The following is a 20561-nucleotide window of genomic DNA, read 5'->3' on the forward strand; positions in this document are numbered from 1 at the left end:
AAGGTTTATATGATATTCCTTTATGAATCAGAGACTCCGCTAGTAGAAAAAGTCTTATTTCCTTTCCTGGAGCTCAATTGCAACGAATAAATTACAGGATTGTTAAAGACCAATTTTAACATAATTTATCAGGGTCAACATTCTAGCAGTATCAGATCATAAAAGTAAAAATTTATATCTTATACCTGAAACCCCATATCACAACCCAATATATTAATCAGTGTTAATGATTTCTTATTAACAAATCAGAACATTTTTTACTTATGTGAACATATGTACCTTTTAGTGTACAAAAAAGATCATATCTTATATACTGTTTCTTTTTTCAGAACATTTAAAAATATTTATTGAATTTATTGGGGTGACAATGGTTAGTACAATTATATAGGTTCAAGTGTACTATTTTTGTTTTTTTGGCAAACTGTTATTTATTTATTTTTTAATTAAAAAATACATTATTTGCCACCACAGGGGCTCCAGGGAAGTTGTCAGGCCTGCACCACACTCACTAGGCACCTGCAAGGACCCACTGTCAGTGGCAAACTGTCTTTTATTAATTAAAAAAAATTTAATGTTGACATTATTTCAGGTGATACCCTTCCCCCCACCCCCTTTTCCTACCTCCACCCACCCTTCCTCTCCCTATTTTGGCCCTCCCCAAACTATTGCCCTTTCTTTTTTACAGCTAAGTAGTATTCCATGGTGTAAATGTACCGCAGCTTTTAAAAAATATGTTTTTATTAATTTCAGAGAGGAAGAGAGAGATAGAAACATCAACAATGAGAGAGAATCATTGATTGACTGCCTCCTGCATGCCACCCACTGGGGATTGAGCCCGCAACCCAGGCATGTGCCCTGATCAGAAATGAACCCTGACCTCCTGGTTCATGGGTCAACACTCAACCACTGAGCCACACCAGCCGGGCTACCACACCACAGCTTTTTTATCCATTCATCTACAAATGGGCACTTGGGCTGCCTCCAGAGCTTGGCTATTGTAAATAACACTGCATGAACATAGGGGTGCATATATTCTTTCTGATTGGTGTTTCGAGGTTCTTTGGATATATCCCCAGAAGTGGTATCCCTGGGTCCAAAAGCAGTCCCATTTTTAATTTTTTGAGGACCTAGAACTATTCAAACTGAAATGAGTGGCTCTATTATTCTGCATTCTCAAAGAAGAAACAGTTTGAATTTTCTTTCATACCTTTGGCACAGCTATAGCAAGTCTTCAAATGTGCAATGGAGGATAACAAAATAACTACTTATGAACGTCCATGGAAAACTGAAAATAGTTGGCCAGGCTTCATTCATCAGCTTGTTTCTGTTCCAGAACTTTGGTTTGTGGTTGTGATTTTGCACTATGTGAATGTAATATGGTTATCTGTTCTCTGGCTGAGATATTCCTGGTCTCTATAAGTAGTTCAATAAGATTCCATGTTATTCCACAAAGAAAACCACAACTTTCAGGTCCTCTGTCACCTAAGCGAGTTTCAGAATTCTGATTGGAAAGTCAGAGCTTTCCTGAGTTTAGGTCTTTGGCTCCACCCCAGTGTTACCCTTTGTCTTTTACTCCCTTACTAATTACAGGCCAGCCACTCTCATGGCTCCAGGTTATTGAATGCAAGAAGCTTTTAGGAATTTAAATGTAATGTTCTTTTTGTCCTAGAACATCCTTTCCCTAATTTGCATGGGTTTCTTCAGTGCTTACCTTAACCATCAATTCCTAAGGGGAGAATTTCCTAATTTCATATTGTTTCATTTGTAACAGTTTTTACAATTGTTATCAATTACTTAATTGGTTGTTAAACTTCCCAGTGGCCAAATGAGATCTTTGTCTTTCTTGTTCACTATTGTATGCCTAGTACCCAGCATGAATAAACAGATGCATGAACGGTATTGATAAATGAATTAATTATTACTGAACGGCAAAGTGAACTGACATCTGGGTTAGGGTAGTCACCACTTCTTGCTTTAAATCCAATCTAAGCTGTTCCCAATGTGCCACACCCCAGCAAACACACACATGCACAATCTCTGTTACTCTCTGCTAACTCATTTAATATCTTGTTAAAAGAAATTAGTGCGAGTTAAAACATGAAGACCTAGCTTTTTCAGTGGACTTTGTGGAAGAATTAAAAGAGCATAAAGTACAGAAGCAGCATTGAAGAGTGAGTAGATAGGCCATGTGGTTTCCCTGGAGTTCTGTTTTCCTAGAGCCCTTGTCTATTTGCCCTGGAAAACAGGGCAAGCTGGTGGCTTAGCTTTATTTACTTGGACTATGTTCTCGCTTTTCTCTCCCTGTAGCACTGTGGCTGCCAGCATCAATGCCTTAGCAACAGTGACCTTTGAGGATTTTGTCAAGAGCTGTTTTCCCCATCTCTCCGACAAGCTGAGCACCTGGATCAGTAAAGGCTTATGTAGGTATAGCCAGGGGATCTTCATTCCATGTCACGAAATGTACATGTGGTACATGTCAAAATCCTGCACATGCTATTCAGGACATATGAGAAATCTCACAATCTCACATACAGATTCTTATACTTGCAAAGATACTGGGAGGGTACCAGCTAGCTTACCTTTCACCATCCTTATTTTTGACCTTCTTTTGTGTTTAGCCTACATTTCAGATTCATCACATCAACATCTTTTGATTATGCTATGCATTGTTCATATTAGTTCCTCTACATGGAAAGATATTCTGCTCACTGTGGCCAGTCCCTTTCTAAAATCAAATTCTTTTCTAAAGAATCCTTTATTACTCAACTCACAGTAACCTCACCTTAAATAAGAATTTCTCTTTGTTTAATCGTAAAATTGCATATTACATTTTTAATCACAATAACACTTATTATCTTGAATTATAGTTTTATACATTTTACTTCTAAGTATAAACAAGCTATCTGCTTATTTACTTATAGAAAATGTAGGTATTTTGGAAAACATATGAACTTGAAAAGTTATAGCTACCTAATTGTGTCACCTTTTTTTAGCTTAAAATTAAAGAATGTTTCTATTGTTCTTTTTTTTTTTAAACAAAAAACAGTGGCTCTTTGTGTGTAGTTTTTCTTTCAGATTAACATTAAAATAATACATTGCATGTTACCTAACTGCACTCTACCCCATGGTATTGCATTAAACCTGAAAATATATTTGGGAAGAATTGACATTTTTGTAAATTTTACATCTAAATAATAATTTATTTTTTCCATTTAATAATATAACAATTTTGATCCCAGATATTAATTATACCCATGTTTTTTTTTCCCTCCTGCTTGACCCCCTCTCCTCCTCCTCTTCTTCCTCCACCTCCTCTTTCTCTTCCTTCTTTTTTTTCTTCTTTCATTGGTGTCATCAATGAAATGCTTTCCCCATATTTCCTAAACTGTTTATGATCAATGTGGAAAAGCTATAGCTTTTTGTTTTTGTTTTATAAAGCATATGTATTGCCATTTTCCCAACTATTACTGATTTTCAAAATTTCAATTGTTTTTCTAGTAAGTATGGTAATTGCCTGCTAATATAGGTAGTTTAATAATCTCCTTCTTTTCAAATGTTCTTCTCATTTGGGTTGTTTGTTCTCCATTTCCTTCAGTGTTTCTTCTACTTCCAAAACTTGGCTCTTTTCCTCTACACACTTAAAGAAATCAAGGTGTGTTTTTTTCCTGTCAATTTTGAGTTCTCCACAAAATAAAGTTTAAAAATAATAATTTTAATTGTGCTATTTGTATTTGTTCCTTACATTTTACTATAAGAATTAAGTCATGCAGCAAGGTTTGGATACTTTTACCATGAATTCCCAATATATATGCCACCTGAATTCTCCATTAATACATTTCCAAACTTACTTTTTCACATATCCATCCAGATCTCTAACCATTCATTAATCAGCATGTTAAAACACATTTCCCCTAAATTTTTGCATTCATATTATTAACTAGAATTCAATAACTGCTTAAAGTTATCTTTAATGCAAAATATATCTTTCATTCTACAATGAAATGGACACGTTAAGTATAGGTTTGCTAAGTTTTGACATATTCATACACCTGTGTGATCCAGCCATTAAAGATGTAAAGCATTAGCATAACCCTGGGAAGTCCTCTTTTGCTCATTCCAGTCAATCCCTGCTCCCACTCCCCTCCAGAGGCAGCCATTATTCTGATACTTTCCTCTTCTAGAATTTCACATCAATGGCATCACACAGTCCACACACTTTTTGTAAGACTCCTTTCACTCAACATAATATTTTTTAGTTTAATCCGTATTTTGTTTGTGTACCCATGGTCCATCCCTTTCCATGCTGAGTAGTTTGAAATTGTATGGATGTACCACAGGTTTTAAAACTTCTACTTCTATTGGTAGACCTGGGCTATTTTAGTTTGAGGTTATAATAAATAAAGCTGCTATGAATACTTTTGTACAATCTTTTTTTTGGTTTTGTTTTGTAAATACCTAAGAGTGGAAGTGCTTGGTCAGCTATCATGGTTTTTATTTTCTTGGTTTCCTTCTTTATCACTCCTGGATCCATCTTCATCTATATGTATTGATGTTGCACCCTGTTTTGATTTTTTTTTCATCTCATTTGTTTCCTCTTGCCTTTTTCTTATTTGCTTCATTGAGTTTACATATTTTTGCATCATATTGAGATTGCCAAACAGTTTCTAAATACTTTTCTGGTTCTTAAGGTAAATTATTTCCATAAAGCATAGTCTTTATTGAGCACTTAGATTAATATATTTATTCTCTTGTTTGACAATATTTGCGATGAATTGCATATATTTTGTTTCTTTTTACTTATGCTTGAACAAGGGGAGATCAACACTGGTCAGATACTTGTTATCTGGTTAGTTGAATTGCTTGGATCTACTTACTATCTTGAATAATGAATTAGAGCTAATAACAGATGGATGGGCATTGCTCCCAGTATGATCCCAATTTCTAGCAGACATTTATGAGTATGCTGGATTGAGGTACAAGTTTCTTTATGCCCATGGTTTATTGCCTGATCCTCTAGGCTGATGCAGTACTGGGAAAACCCACAGCATTCACTGCAACTGTGGAGTTTTCTTTCCCTCTCACATTTGCTGCTTTGTCTGTGGGTCCATGTACTCTGGGTCTCTACAGAACCCCCACTTTCCCTAAACTCCCTGAATTGCAGGTTGCTATTGATTACAATCTGGTGGAAGTATAAAGATTTTTGGTAGAGGAGGCTGGATCAATACTCTAGTTAGCACAAAATTGCAGAACTCTTGGTTTGAGGGGTAGCTGCCTAGATTCTCACTTGAACACATAACTGTTGGTCTAGCAAAAGGGTAATCAATAGTCGAGAGGAAACATATCTTTGGTTATTTTCCTCAGGAAGATAATATTGTCCTCATTCATAAAGCAACACACAATCAGGGCAAAAAATGTTTTCTGCAATCTAATCTATCATCTTTAATGATAACAGGAACAATTTTAGAATTCTGAAATGTGTTTATTGATCAAACTTGGTTTTAGTGTTTTGTGAGTTTCCTTATTTTTCTGTCAGATTGAGAAGTTGGGAAATACAGCATAAAAGTTGCCAACCTGATTTAATTCTGAGTGAGTTCCTGATCATACCTATCATGTACTAAACCTGAATATACTAGTAATAATAATAAGTAATAATAATGGCAAACACATAGTACTCGCCTATGTATCAGACACTATTAGATATATATTAATGTATTTACATGTAGTCCCTTTTTAGAATGAGAGATCCTTAGGGCAGGTATCAAGTTCTGACTGTATAGTACTGGCATCTAGTAAAGTGCCTGACAATATTGAATTAAGAGTCACATTGGAAACTGAGCTAGATATTTAGCTGAGAGAGAATTTGAAACAGAATGAGCAAAATCATTTTCTTTCTGTTTCTGTCATTGTGTTTCCCTCCAGGTCTATCTCCAGCTCTGTGTCTCTGTCCCTCTTTTTTTAGTTTATGGGTATAAAATGTACTTTTAAGGTGATTTTTAAATGAAGATGCACTAAAAAAAATATTTTTAAAAGATGATTTAAAAGAATACATCTTTAAAAGATGACTAAGACGTATATGCCGATTCATTCAGCAAGACCCTATGATGCTAGAGGCACCGTTGAAGGAGCTTCAGAGCATGGTACCCGATGGCCTTTACAGTTCTCCAACATAGATATGCAAAACAAATAATTCATTATGCAATATACCATAAGGATAGTATGCATAAATACTATTGGGAAATAGACCAAAAAACTTTCCAGATTTGCAAAACCTCTGAGGTAAAATATATAGATATTTAGTGATTTTCAAGTTGAGAAACTATCAGAATCCCAGAGAGGTTAGTAACTTCTTCAGGTGATTGTTGGTTGGTCAAAATGAAATTAGTTTCCACTAATTTAGTCTGGATTAGCCTCTGTGAGCACCCTTTGCAAAGTTTCATGTTGCGTTCACATGACAGTTTTCTTCTTGAGTCCTGGATAGAAAAGTACTTGACGCTAGCTAGGTTCTAGCTCTTTCTGCCTGACCTAGGAGAGCTAGTTCTAGGGAGAAAATCTCCTAAATACCCCTCCTGGGGCTTGTGAAGGCTGAGAAGGGAGGATGGTTCTCACTGGCATCCCTTCCGATAGGGTCTGGTCAGAGGGAGTCCTGGGCAGGAGCTAAAGGAACCCCTCAAAACCAGTTTGGATGATGGTAACGAGGTGTTTTTTCCTTTCAGGTATCTTATTTGGCGTGATGTGTACCTCCATGGCTGTGGCCGCCTCCTTCATGGGTAGTGTTGTGCAGGTAATGAAAGAGGGAAAAGATACATTTATTTCATAACAACGTTTTACCCATGTCTTTGCTAATGTTTTGCCTATTCCTCCAAGCCACTCTCTGAGGACGGGTCCAAATTATACATGCATGTAAAATTTCAACCAAAATTACCTGCAGAAGAGGAAACTATTAAAAACTAATAATGGACTCAGGTACACAGCTGTGTGTGTGTGCACATGCTCACTGCCTGCATGATAGTGCCTGTGTATGTTCAACAAAGCCAGGGAACAAGGCTGTAGGTTGGACAGCAAATTGGTTTAATGAAAATCTTTTTTCTAGTTCTCTGGGCTCAATACCTTACTAAGAGATGTGGAAATGCATTTGTCAAATTCCCTTAGTTTGCAAAAGGGAGCCATAAAAGTGGGATATGGGATATGAGTGCCTAATGGCTTCCTCACCATACCTCAACTTATTGCTTTACATTCTTGAGGTGTTCTGGATGAGAGGTCAGAGGTGGGGTAACAGACAATCATTATTAAAATACAATTGTGCCTGGTCACTGTGATTCAGTGGTTGAGCGTCAGTCCATGCATGGTTTCATTCTGGTCAGTGCACATGCTCAGGTTAGGAGTTCGATCCCCAGTAGGGGCCATGCAGGAGGCAGATGATCAATGATTTTCTCTCATTGTTGATGTTTCTATCTCCCTCTCCCTCTCCCTTCCTCTCTCTGAAATCAAGAAAAAATATTTTTTAAATGTAATACAATTGCTCAAACAGCTGATCAACTAAGATATGAAATATGTTTTAGGTGTATTTATTTGGTACATTATATAAAAACTTTTTGATAAGATAGAAAATACAAACAAATCAATGAGTTCTTAGCTTGAGAAAACCTATTTCTACAAATCATAGTTACCTGTGCGCGCGCACACACACACACACACACACACACACACACACACACAGGTCTGTTTGTATGTATTTTTATTTTCTTTTATTTTAAACAAAATCCAACAACTTTTATTGTTTAAAGTATTACATGTCTCCTTTTTTTTTCCTGATTAACCCTCACCCCTCCTACCCCCGAGGGAAAGCTCCCACTGTCCCAGTGTCTGTGTCCATTGGTCATGCTAATATGCATGCATACAAGTCCTTTGGTTGATCTCTAACCCCTCCCACTCCCCTGCCTTCTCTCTGAGGTTGGATGGTTTGCTCAGTGCCACCTTGTCTCTGGATCCATTTTTGTTCATTAGTTTATGTTGATCATTATATCCCACATATGAGTGAGATCATGTGATATTTATTTTTCTCTGTCTGGCTTATTTCACTTAGCATAATGCTCTCCCGTTCCATCCATGCTGTTGCAAATGGTAAAAGTTCCTTCTTTTTTATAGCAGTGTAGTATTCCATTGTGTAGATGTACCACAGTTTTTAATCTACTCATCTATTGATGGGCACTTAGGCTGTTTCCAAATCTAAGCTATTGTAAATTGTGTTGCTATGAACATAGGGGTGCATATATCCTTTCTGATTGGTGTTTCTAGTTCCTTGGGATATATTCCTAGAAGTGGGATCACTGGCTCAAATGGGAGTTCCATTTTTAACTTTTTGAGAAAACCCCATACTATTTTCCACAGTGGCTGCACCAGTCTGCATTTCCACCAGCAGTGCACAAGTATTCATTTTTCTACACATCCTCGCCAGCACTTGTCATTTGTTGATTTATTGATGATAGCCATTCTGACAGGTGTGAGATGGTACCTCATTGTTGTTTTGATTTGCATCTCTTGGATTATTAGTGACTTTGAGCATGTTTTCATTTGTCTCTCGGCCTTCTGTAAGTCCTCTTCTGAAATGTGTCTACTCAGGTCCTTTGCCAATTTTTTTTATTGGATTGTTTATCTTCCTTTTGTTAAGTTGTATGACTTCCCTATAAATTTTGGAGATTAAACCCTTATCGGAGATAACATTGGGAAATATGATCGCCCATGCAGTGGGCTTTCTTGTTGTTTTGTTGATAGTTTCTTTTGCTGTACAGAAGCTTTTTATTTTGATGTAGTCCCATTTGTTTATTTTCTCCTTAGTTTCCATTGCCCTAGGAGCTGTATCAGTAAAGATATTTCTATGACATATGTCTGTATTTTTATTTTTTTTACACAATGTTTATCATTGAGTCCAGATGGGAGAAATTATTTCCAGAAAGCACGTGATTAATGAATGGCACAGTCAGGACTAGGACTGAATTTTTTTTACATATAATTTTTATTGATTTCAGAGAGGAATGGAGAGGGAGAGATGGAAACATCAATGATGAGAGAGAGTCATTGATCGGCTGCCATCTGCATGCCCCTTACTGAGGATCAAGCCCGCAACCCTGGCCTGTGCCCTGACCGGCAATCCAACTGGTCATAGTCCGATACTCTACCACGGAGCCACACTGGTGGGGCAAGACTAGGACTGCATTTTATCCCAAGTTCAATAAAAAGGTGGTCCCCCATGGTTTATGAAGTCATGATTTTGATGTACTTTCTCCACAGGCTGCGCTCAGCATCCACGGCATGTGTGGGGGGCCGATGCTGGGCTTGTTCACCTTGGGAATCGTGTTTCCTTTTGTGAACTGGAAGGTAAGGATCCTGCACTTCACTCTTCTCTCAAATTATCCTAGTAATTTGTATTTGCCAGGAAAAAAACAAAAACAAAAACAAAAACAACGCAGTGGCTTCTTTCCATGGAGCTAAACAAAACCCGAGCCCTCCTATCTCTGACTTCAGTGAAGCCATTTAGAAACAAAAAAACAAAGAAAGAGATGGTCCTGAAATGCCAAATTCATGGCATCAAAGCTGATTATTTTTTAAAATATATTTTTATTTATTTCAGAGAGAGGAAGCGAGAGGAAGAGAGAGATAGAAACATCAATGATGAGAGATAATCATTGGTTGCCTGCCTCCTGCACTCCCCTGCTGGGGATCGAGCCCACAACCCGGGCATGTGCCCTTAACCGGAATTAAACCCGGGACCCTTCAGTCTGGAGGCTGACACTTTATCCACTGAGCAAAACTGGCTAGGACCCAAGCTGATTCTTTAGGGTTCACATTGTCTTCCCTAAAATAAGGGCTCACCAAATGAAATTTAAAACATACAATAAATTCAGAAATTGTCTTGTTAAAACACAATTTTTAAAACTTCAAAAATACAGGCAGTCCTTGGGTTATGTTGGACTCAACTTATGTCTTTTTGTGGTTACGTTGCCATCTCCCATCTTACCTTATAATAGACAAATATGCAAATTGACCGCACCTTCGCTACGCCCAAGCCACGCCCACCAGGAAACCGTTGCAGGGACGTTGGGGTGTGGCGGAGCCCAAGGCCGGGAAAGCCGCCCGAGGCTTTCCCGGCCTTGGGCACCAGCAGGGAGCCTGCACCGATTGCAGGAAACCACTGGGGGTCGGCTCCTGCGATCGGTAGCAGGGACACTGGGTGCTGCGGAGCCCAAGGCCGGGAAAGCACCAGCGGGGAGCCTGCACCAATCGCAGGAAACCACTGGGGGTCGGCTCCTGCGATCAGTAGCAGGGACGCTGGGTGCCGCCGAGCCCAAGGCCAGGAAAGCCGCCCGAGGCTTTCCCGGCCTTGGGCACCAGCGGGGAGCCTGCACCGATGGCAGGAAACCACTGGGGGTCGGCTCCTGGGATCGGTAGCAGGGACGCTGGGTGCGGCGGAGCCCAAGGCCGGGAAAGCCGCCCGAGGCTTTCCCAGCCTTGGGCACCAGCAGGGAGCCTGCACGGATCACAGGAAACCACTGGGGGTGGGCTCCTGCATTCCGTAGCAGGGATGCTGGGTGCTGCTGAGCCCAAGGCCACCACCCGGGGCCAAGCCCCGACCCTGAAAGAAGGCAGAAGGTGGTGGCCACAGCCAAGGCCTGGGTCCCCGGTGCCGGCAGAAAACTGGTGCAGGCAGCCAGGTGAATGAAGGTCTATTGCACGAATCTTCGTGCAAACGGGCTACTAGTTTATTTATAAAGAAAAAAAGTTCCGTCATTTTGACGTATGTACATATGTGCTTTATGTTTTTTATTATTTATTTACCACAAGTAAAGGTCAGGAATTGTTATCTTTCTTTTAATTTTTTTTTTTTTTTTTTTACTGTTTCACTTCATTACTGCTGTGCATGTGCTCCGTGTGAGTGATGGAGCTGCTTATGTAGGTGGGTTCCCACTTATGGTGAAAATTGCATTATGTCACACAGTAGGAACAGATCTCCGACGTAACCCGAGGACCTACTGTATATGTAAATGTTTTCTATATTTGTACCTAAATTATAACTAATTTAAGTTAATGAACTAATTTAAGGAGGGAAGAACCCTGCATACTCTGAGAGCTGGATCTTCTTGTTTTGGCTAGCTGACAAACTAATAGGTTGTCTTTAAGTAAATATTGGTTGGGTGACTGTGTAGTAAGTATAAGTCAAAATGAACATTTATTTGGAAAAGGAATATAAAATATTTAAAATTTAAAAATATTTTAATATATTTTAAATATAATCTTTTCAACCTAGCATGTTACTGTTTTTTTATTATTGCCAAGTATTTGCATATATATAAAGTTTTAGAAAGTCTGCAGAAAACCTGACTCTATGCATATTTTTAATATACTATGGGGTGCTCGAGAAAGCCTGATCAAATGGTATATCTAATTAGATCTTTGTGGCCACCTGACCATTATTCTAGATAAATCTTATGAGGCTAGGTAAAGAGAGTGGACAGGAAGGAACATTTAGGAATCTGTACTACTTCCACCACAGTCTTATTAGAAAACACTTTGTTTTCATCAACTTTTCTGATATCAAGGTTGACAAGGATAGGTATGTCCTTGGAGAAACAGGCGGGAAGGCAATTTCTTAGCCACAAGAGAACTAATAACTAGCCATATAACACTTTAATGCATTCTAAACATTAATTTGTTATGTATATTAGTGAGTTATGGTCCTTCTATTTAATTGGGAAAACTACCTTGTCCTAGATAAAAAATAATAAATACTACAAATTTGTAACACCTCTCCCCTCGCCATTGGCCATGGAAGAGCCTACTAATCAATCCTGGCTCTCTCACCACAGAATGTGGATGCAACCTCAGACTTCTTCTCAGCATGGCTTTCAAGAAAGCTACTCTAAGTCAGCCAGGGTTGAACTTTCTATTGAAGTCCATTCACCCTTTACTGGTAGGCCTTATAAGCCTCAGCAAGCTGCACTTTTCAAGCCAAATTCAGCCATCTTCCTGTTTTTGGTGTGGCTTGCAAGCTAAAAATGATTTGACATGTTTCAATTATTGGAAGGAAATCAAAAGATGAATGTCTCATGACACATGAATATTACATAAAATTTCCATTCCAGTGCCCATGAATTTTACCGGAACACAGCCAGTCTCCTTTGTTTGCATATTGTCTATGGCTGTTTTTATGCTAAGTGGCAGAACCTGGTAGTTGTTACAGTCCTGCATGGTCCTCAAAGCCTAAAATGCTATTAGCCGGCTTTTTATAATAGAAGTTTGCAGACCTCTAGTCAGACCAAGGTAGAACTATTCAAATGGCATACATTGCTTTAGTTTTCTCAAATTACGGTGAAAGGAACATTTCAGTGCTGTTATTGGAGAAGCTTTTTTCTGAGTAAATAGAGAAACCAGCAAGTTGCTTTCTCTCACAGAGAAGGCTCAGCTATCCAGGAGAGCCAGGAGCACCCAGATTTTGTTTTCCAGGGGCGTTGGTCTCGGCTCAACGGTTTCCTTTACCAAAAAAAGGTGACTTTTCACTGTTTAGCAAGAAAAAATAACCCTGCAATGAAAGGGCTAGTAAATACACATGCTAGAACTTAGACTCAACACTCCAAATCTGGGAATCAGAGACTCTGCCAGAAACTCTTGGAAGAGCATATGGGAATGGAGCTTCTGTATTCTAGATCATAATGACTATTAATGATAAATTACTTCAACTGTCTCCATTATCTGAAGTTTTCCAAAACTTCTGAAACTCAGCTACTGGGAACTGAGGTTTCAACAGTGTTTTAAGTGAGTGATAAGTGAGAGGAAGAAGCCAAATGGAGAGAAGCAAATTCCTGCTAGGAATCGAAATATAATAATCACTATAAAATTATCCAGTGTTTTCATTTAAGGAACAAGTTATTTCTAAATAAAGCGGTGTCGAGGGAGTTGGAAGGAAGGCAGTTTGAGTGCGCTGTTTCCAGAATGTGTGGCTAAGATTTGGGGTGGAAAGCCAGAATCTCCAGGGCACAGTATTCCTCACCTCATTATGCTTTCAATGGCTTTGCCATTAACTTTTCCTTTCCTTCATCAAGGGTGCACTAGGTGGCCTTCTGACTGGAATCACCTTGGCATTTTGGGTGGCCATTGGGGCCTTCATTTATCCCGCACCAGCCTCCAAGACATGGCCCTTGCCTTTATCGACAAACCAGTGCGTCCCATCAAATGCGACGGAGTTAGTGCCTCCAGCGCTATCCAGCAGGTATGGTGACTTCAAGGGTAGAGGTAAATCCCAGAGGGTGGGTCACCATGTTAAAAGAAGGAGCAAGACAAGACCAATATTGCTTTCCTGTGAGACTCCCTCTGGGCAGCACGCAGCATTGATATTCATGATTTCTGTAGATATCCATTGCTCTACATTCCAGTGTGGAACAGTAAAGGTGGCAGAAGGGTTAGCTGGAGTATGAGTGCAAATTAGAAAATACAGCAAAAAGTTTGAAAATAGAATGTGAAGATCATAGATATTTTTAAAAGAATAAATGCTCTGAGTAGAATAGGTTTGTGGGCAAGGAGGAGAATGATCGTGGACATACTGAGACGGGAGCAGTGCTGAAAACACAGTTTCTAACTCAAACTGTACAGGGCTTAGCAAAGGGTTGTCTTTTCTATTTCTAGCTGGGATAAGTAATTTAAAATACCAAAATACAGGAGATAATGTAGTGCAGGGAGAGGACCATGGACTTCAAAATCAGAAATACCTGGGTTTGAATTTTGGTTTTATGATTTATGCACGCTGCACAAGTTAGTAACTTGTCATGTCTCGATTTCCCACAGTTCTTAGAGAAGGTAATAATTACTTTACTGGGACTTTGATAGGATTAAACAATATTAAATCACATTACATATTTATCTCTATATTAAATTATATCTGTCTATTAAATTCTAGTTATCATCTATTTATCTATCTATCATCTATCTATCTATATACAGTGAGAGAGAATGAGAGAGAAGAAGAGAGAGCAAGCCAGGGGCACTGTACCTGGCTCTAGTAAGTGTGCATTCTCACATCTAACTGTGCTCCTGAGGAGGTGGTCCTTTCTGTATAATGTATGAGCACTCCATTATCTTTCTGTTATTTGCCTCTGAGTGTCATCTAGTTTAGAGCTATTCTCTCCACAAATCTTACGGACAAGCAATATTTATAGTTCCCAGGTCTACCATGTTGTTTCTTTCTTCCTGCCTATGCTTATAGTATCTTTTTTTCTTTCCTTAGTTAACTCTTAACCTTTCTTTAAAAATAACCTAAGGTGTCATTTCACACATCAGCCTGGGTTTTATACCCTTTCTAATGCTCCCAGAATCCTCTGTGTTTATTCCACCAAGGCATTGCCACTCCATTTTATGATTGTTAACTCCTATATATAGACTGTGGCTTGCTCATCTTTTAATCTTTAGTGCCTGTGATAATTTCTGGCACTAAATCTGGGTTTAGTAAATGTCTGAAGAATAAATAATACAAAAGAAATGGAAGGCATAGTTCTCATTGTAATCGTAATTCAGTGGCAATATTTGTAATCCCGGGATAGATGGGATACAAAGCACAACTTGTCTAGCTTTGAGTTTTTTAAAAAATAATCAAATGGCAAAAAGTTAAGCTTTGGGTTTTGAGTGATGCCAGGCCTTAAAATGAACCCTCAGCAGTTCTCTAAGTCACTGTGAATGGTAACTTCAGAACCCACAGAACTGCTGACATGCTGTTGTCCTTCCACCACAGGCCTGCGATCGCTGACTCCTGGTATTCGATCTCCTACCTTTACTACAGTGCAGTGGGCTGCCTGGGATGCATTGCTGCTGGAGTAATCATCAGCTTCCTCACAGGTTGGGTACCTGGGGCTTCTCTTTGGGGCCAAGGAAGACATGGCCTAGTTTCATGCATTGGTGGTCTTAGTGGCTGCCTAACTGTTGTGATTTTGGATCCACCACAAAAATCCCCTCTTCCTAGAGAGATATATCTACTCTCCAGACTAACATGCAAAAAAATCTCTTTTTACATACATTATTAATACACTAGAAGCCCGGTGCACGAAATTCGTGCACGGCGGGGGGTTGACCCTCAGCCCAGCCTGTACCCTCTCTAATCTGGGACTCCTGGAGGGATGTCCGACTGCCCGTTTAGGCCCGATCCCACCTAAACGGGCAGTCGGACATCCCTCTCACAATCCAGGACTGCTGGCTCCCAACTGCTTGCCTGCCTGCCTTCCTGATTGCCCCTAACTGCTTCTGCCTGCCAGCCTGATCACCCCCTAACCACTCTGCTGCCAGCCTGGTTGATGCTTAACTGCTCCCCTGCCAGCCTGTTTGCCCCCAACTTCCCTCCTCTGCCAGCCTGGTCACCCCTAACTGCCCTCTCCTGCAGGGTTGATCACCTCCAACTGCCCTCCCTTGCAAGCCTGGTCCCTCTCAACTGCCCTCCCTTGCAGGCCGGGTGCCTCCCAACTGCCCTCTCCTGCTGGCCATCTTGTAGTGGCCATCTTGTGTCCACATGGGGGCAGGATCTTTGACCACATGGGGGCAGCTATATTGTGTGTTGTAGTGATGATCAATCTGTATATTACTCTTCTATTAGATAAGATAGAGGCCTGGTGCACGGGTGGGGGCCAGCTGGTTTGCCCTGAAGGGCGTCCCGGATCAGGGTGGGGTTCCCTTGGGGCGTGGGGCAGCCTGAGCGAGGGACCTGTGGTGGTTTGCAGGCCAGCCATGCCCCCTGGCAACCCAAGCAGAGGCCCTGGTATCTGGGATTTATTTTCCTTCTACAATTGAAACTTTGTAGCCTGGAGCGGAGCCAAGCCTGCTGCTCCCTCCAGGGCAGCGGCAGGCATTTCTGTGGCAGTTAATTCACCTTCTACAATTGAAACTTTGTAGCCTTAAGCAGGTGAGCCTGGCCAGGGTGTGCGGAAAGCTTTGCTTCCCCTGTTGCCGCCGGCAACCCTGGCCTGCTCTCTCAAGCTCCATTCTGCCCCATTTGTTTGAATTTGTTTACCTTCTATAATTGAAACTTTGTAGCTTGAGTGGAGGCTTAGGCCTGCAATGGCTATGGAAAGCTTGGCTTCCTCTGTTACCTGGGAAACCTTGCTCTCTGTGGCTGTAGCCATCTTGGTTTGGGTTAATTTGCATCCTCACCCTGATTGGCTGGTGGGCATGGCTTGGCTGGTGGGCATGGCTTATGTAGTGGAGTGATGGTTAATTTGCATATTACCATTTTATTAGAGAGGATATGATTAATAATGATTCATATACTGTATATAACATATATATGATTAGCAATATGTAATATCCTATATAATAGAGGAATATGCAAATTGTCCAGGATGCCATAATGTCATGACTGCTTAGCAGGCAGCATGCACAGCAGGCACGGATGAGTAGAGCCTTGCAGTGTCAAGGACGGGGGCAGGGCTGCGGCAGGGGTTAGGCAGGCACATGCAGGGGGAGGCCTCCACTGTGGGCCTGCCCCCCGGAGGTCTGCAGACCTCTGCCGCAGCCGGGCCTGGGGTCTGCAGGTCTCCCCTGGCTCTGGCCTACCTCTTTGGGGCAATCCATTGAGGAGCCCTGGATGGGTGGGCGGGTCCTACCTCTTTGGGGCAATGCATCATGGGGCTCCTGCACTATGACAGGGCACAGGCCAGGCTGGGGCATCATCCCCCCTCCCCCCACTGAGTGCACAAATTTTGTGCATCGGGCCACTAGTACATTTATAAATATCTTCCATATGTATCTGATTTGGTTCAAAACTGAGAGCTTTCCTAAAGAAAGAAATTATATAATTTCTGCTATCACTTCTACTGGCCTATAAAGGGTACTAGTAGTAGAGTTTTCCATAATAACTATTTTAACATAAATGTGTTCACTCTGTTTAACTCTATAGCCAGGAGCTTGCCTAACCTGACAGCTTGTGGATGTTTAAAAACCACCTCCCACCACTTTGAGTGACTAATGTGACTAATGTCTGTCTATTAACTAGTCAGGCCTGATTTTACCTTATACTAAGTCATGACCTGCTTCTCAAGTTGATGATGCCTCAGTCCTCAAAGGAAGTCCTGGAAGGGCGCAACCAGCTAATCCATCTGTTCTTTCATTTATAGGTCACCAAAGTGGCAAAGATATTCAACCAATGCTAATCAGACCCGTCTGCAATCTATTTTGCTTTTGGTCTAAGGAATATAAAACACTGTGCTGGTGTGGAGTACAGCATGACCGTGGGACAGAGCAGGTGAGCTGATGTTTGAGCTTCTGGAAAATAGACACTGGTTCAAAGAGATTCCCTTTTCCTCTTTAAACCGTCTGCACAGGCAGGCATGGGGAGGAAAAGCAGTGAGTGTTAGAACCTGAAGGAATCTGGGTCTCAACTTCAGTTATCTCAGCCAATTAGCTTTTTTTTTTTTTTTTACAACTTTTATTTATTTATTTTTTTGATTTCAGAGAGGAAGGGAGAGGGAGAGAGAGATAGAAACATCAATGGTGAGAGAGAATCATTGATTGGCTGCTTCCTGCACATCCCCTACTGGGAATTGAGCCAGCAACCCAGGCATGTTCTCTTGACTGGAATCGAACCTGGGACCCTTCCGTCCACAGTCCACAGGCTGATGCTCTATCCACTGAGCCAAACCAGCTAGGGCTCAGCCAATTAGCTTTTAAGCAAGTAATTGTGTTGTAGCTAAATGTGCCTCTGGGCTAAATTGTCTTTGCAAGTGATCGATTTCCAAAATTCCTTTGAACCCTTCTGAGGGTGAATTGTAGGAAAAATATAAAAATGAATGCCAGACAAGGAATAAAATAGGAGCACCGTCTCATATAGTGGTGAAAAGTATGGGCTTTGGAGTCAGGCCTGGGTTTAACCCTGGTTCCATGTCTTACTGTCCTTGGGTAAGTTAACCTCTCTGAACTTCAGCTTTTATCTTAGACCTGGGGTGGACTGTGCAGCACAACCTGGGCACAAACATCTCTAGTTCCATGGAGCGTGAATATAAAGTAAGATTTTTTGGGGGCACTTCTTAGGTTAGAGAAGCAGCAGCAGGATACACAAAGTCTCCCCACTGCTCTCACCCCACTGAGAACTGTGTTTTGGCCACACAGGGCTAGAGACACTGTCCAGGTACTATCGGGGTCACAGCATCCAAAGACGAAGACCTGTGGTTAGAGCAAATTAGACTTACTGACTTGGTGCAGCAAGAGTGGGGGGCACTCCAGGGGAACCAGGGAATGCCACCCTCAATAAGAAGGGAGATCGGCATGTATTTTGGGTTTGGGTTGCTGCTGAAGGATTCTGGGAGGGGTTGAAGGGAAGCGGGAATGAAAACAAAGCTGTCTGCAGCAGCATTGGCTAAAAAGCACTAATCACTAGAGAGTTGTTGTAGCATTTGACAAGTGCAGAACCTTGTGGGGGGAGCAATGTTTCCCGTTAGGTTTGTGGCTGGTCTTATGTGTGTCTGTCCTTTTAGCTTGACTAATGGCAGGCATGCATTTGTTTTTTTCCTTTTTAGATAGAGCTTATTATCATCCTTTCAGTCCCAGACATTTCATTCTTTCAGCATTCTAGGAGGGGGACTCCTCACCCTTATCATATCACCTAAGGTGTCACTTGTTCTCCTTTCCCCCAAACACCATAGTAACCTGTCCATGAAATAAAGTCGAGGTGAATAGTTACTTCAGTAAGGAGCGCACCATCTGGACAGGGGTTACAAATGGGAAGGAAACCTATTAGGCTGAGGAGGCAGCTGGTTGAGCCGTTTATTGTTTGTATGAGTGGATTTTGAATAAGTTCTAGAAGGAAAGAATCAAGTTATTGAGTAGTTTACATATTTATCTTCCTGGGCAAGATTTTCTTGAAATAAATGATAAGTCCTGTTGATGCAGGCAGCTCCTGGTCTCAAGGCTGAGTTGAGAGTGGGAGGAAACATGTAGCATGTCACTATTAGGCTCCACTGCCAAAGAGTATCATCGAGCAGCCTCTATATAGGAGCAACTGTATACAGGTACTCAATTATGCCCCCACCATACCACTATCAGAGACACAGGTTCTCTCTCCTTGGGAGGTAATGCCACTATGTCACAGGTTTGCTTAGTAAGTTATATATATATATTTTTTTTCACACAACACATGACATATTGTAAATGCTCACTAAATTATTCTTTTTTATTTTATCATCATTAGAAATAGTACCTACATGGATTGAGGTATCAAAGTTACCAATTAGAAAGTGCCTTGGGCCAGTTAATTGTGCTACTTTTATATTTACCAATAGATGTCATTTTTTTATTTTATTTTTCTGATCGGGAGGCCTAAGTAACAGTGGGCCTCCCGAAATCGTCTTGATGTATTGCTTCGGAATACATCAAGATGATTTCACTAATATGTGTCTTTCCCCTTTCCGCAGGAAACCCTTGAGAATGGCAGTACCTGGAAACAAGGAACTGAATCTGTCTTACAGAACGGACTCAGGAGAGAAAGCCTGGTCCACAGTCCAGGCTACGATCCCAAGGACAAAAGCTATGACAATGTGGCATTTGAGAAGATTACCCATTTCTAAGGCAACTCGTGCAAGCGTGTGCACACAAACACACACATACGTAGACCTACATAGTCCCCATACTTCTTGCTTATTGGTTAGTAGACTTGTGTAGTTGCCATTGCTAGAAGACAAGGATGTCTAATGTCTATTTATAACTTATTTATAACCTCAAATAAAATGACTGTTTCCCGGGATATTCTTTGGAAGACCCAAACTTTCAGGTGAGAAAAAACAACCAAGCCTTACGTGCCCTGGCGACGTCCTTCTTGAATAAATTAAGACTGGATTTCATCATAGTTCAAGAAATCATTTTGTTTGCTTTGTGAATATTAAACTTCTCTTTTCTTGGTAGATTTTTAACCAAATAAATATCTTGGAGTTTACAGGCAGAATGAGGAAGGGGATATGCATATTAAACGCTTCTCTGTCTCAGATGATAAAACAAGGAAATGGTACCCACCTGAACCCCTATAAGTCACATATACACAGATACATTTCATATACCCCCATCCTGTAGCTTCAGGTGCAACTTATAGCTGCTATTAGCAACCCTGCCACACTCACATTTTTAAGTCCTCTTCCAGTCATCCCTGCTACTACAGCTGTCCTGACCAAGCCTTAAAACAACTGTGTTCACACAGGTGAGACCAGAATGCCTGGCTAGTGAAAGCAATTATAGATATACTTCTCCCTTTGGGTATTCAGTGTAGTATTTTTTTTTTTTTACTTTTTATCTTTTTTTTTTCTTTTTTACCACCTTACAATGAAAAATTGACTCTGTGCTCAACAAGAAGTGTAAGTGTTTCTCCAGAGCTAAAGACGAAATGTCCAATAGGAAATTTTTAGAACAGTATCCTGTAAAAGAACTGTGCAAATAGTTTACCAGCCCACAGGAGATTTCACTAGCCTTAGGTATTTCTTTGATGCAAAATAACCTGTCCACAGTTTTTATATCCTGCTCATTCTGCTCACGCATGCAAATTCAATGTGTTC

General features: G+C 40.7%; 1 protein-coding gene across 1 annotated transcript in view; it reads left to right on the forward strand.

The window, feature by feature from the left end:
* The window catches only part of SLC5A12 (solute carrier family 5 member 12), a 37897-nt gene extending 18031 nt beyond the window's left edge, over positions 1 to 19866 (forward strand). The window contains exons 9-15 of the mRNA XM_079789452.1: positions 2308 to 2420; positions 6714 to 6781; positions 9289 to 9375; positions 13095 to 13261; positions 14774 to 14877; positions 17142 to 17269; positions 19434 to 19866. Of these exons, the coding sequence (XP_079645578.1) occupies positions 2308 to 2420; positions 6714 to 6781; positions 9289 to 9375; positions 13095 to 13261; positions 14774 to 14877; positions 17142 to 17269; positions 19434 to 19586 (820 nt within the window). The 3' untranslated portion in view covers positions 19587 to 19866. The remainder of the gene's footprint in view (positions 1 to 2307; positions 2421 to 6713; positions 6782 to 9288; positions 9376 to 13094; positions 13262 to 14773; positions 14878 to 17141; positions 17270 to 19433) is intronic.
* The last annotated feature ends 695 nt before the right edge of the window (positions 19867 to 20561 follow it).

The sequence above is a fragment of the Cnephaeus nilssonii genome (assembly GCF_951640355.1).
Source record: "Cnephaeus nilssonii genome assembly, chromosome: 13".
In the NCBI taxonomy this organism is placed as follows: Eukaryota; Metazoa; Chordata; class Mammalia; order Chiroptera; family Vespertilionidae; genus Cnephaeus; species Cnephaeus nilssonii.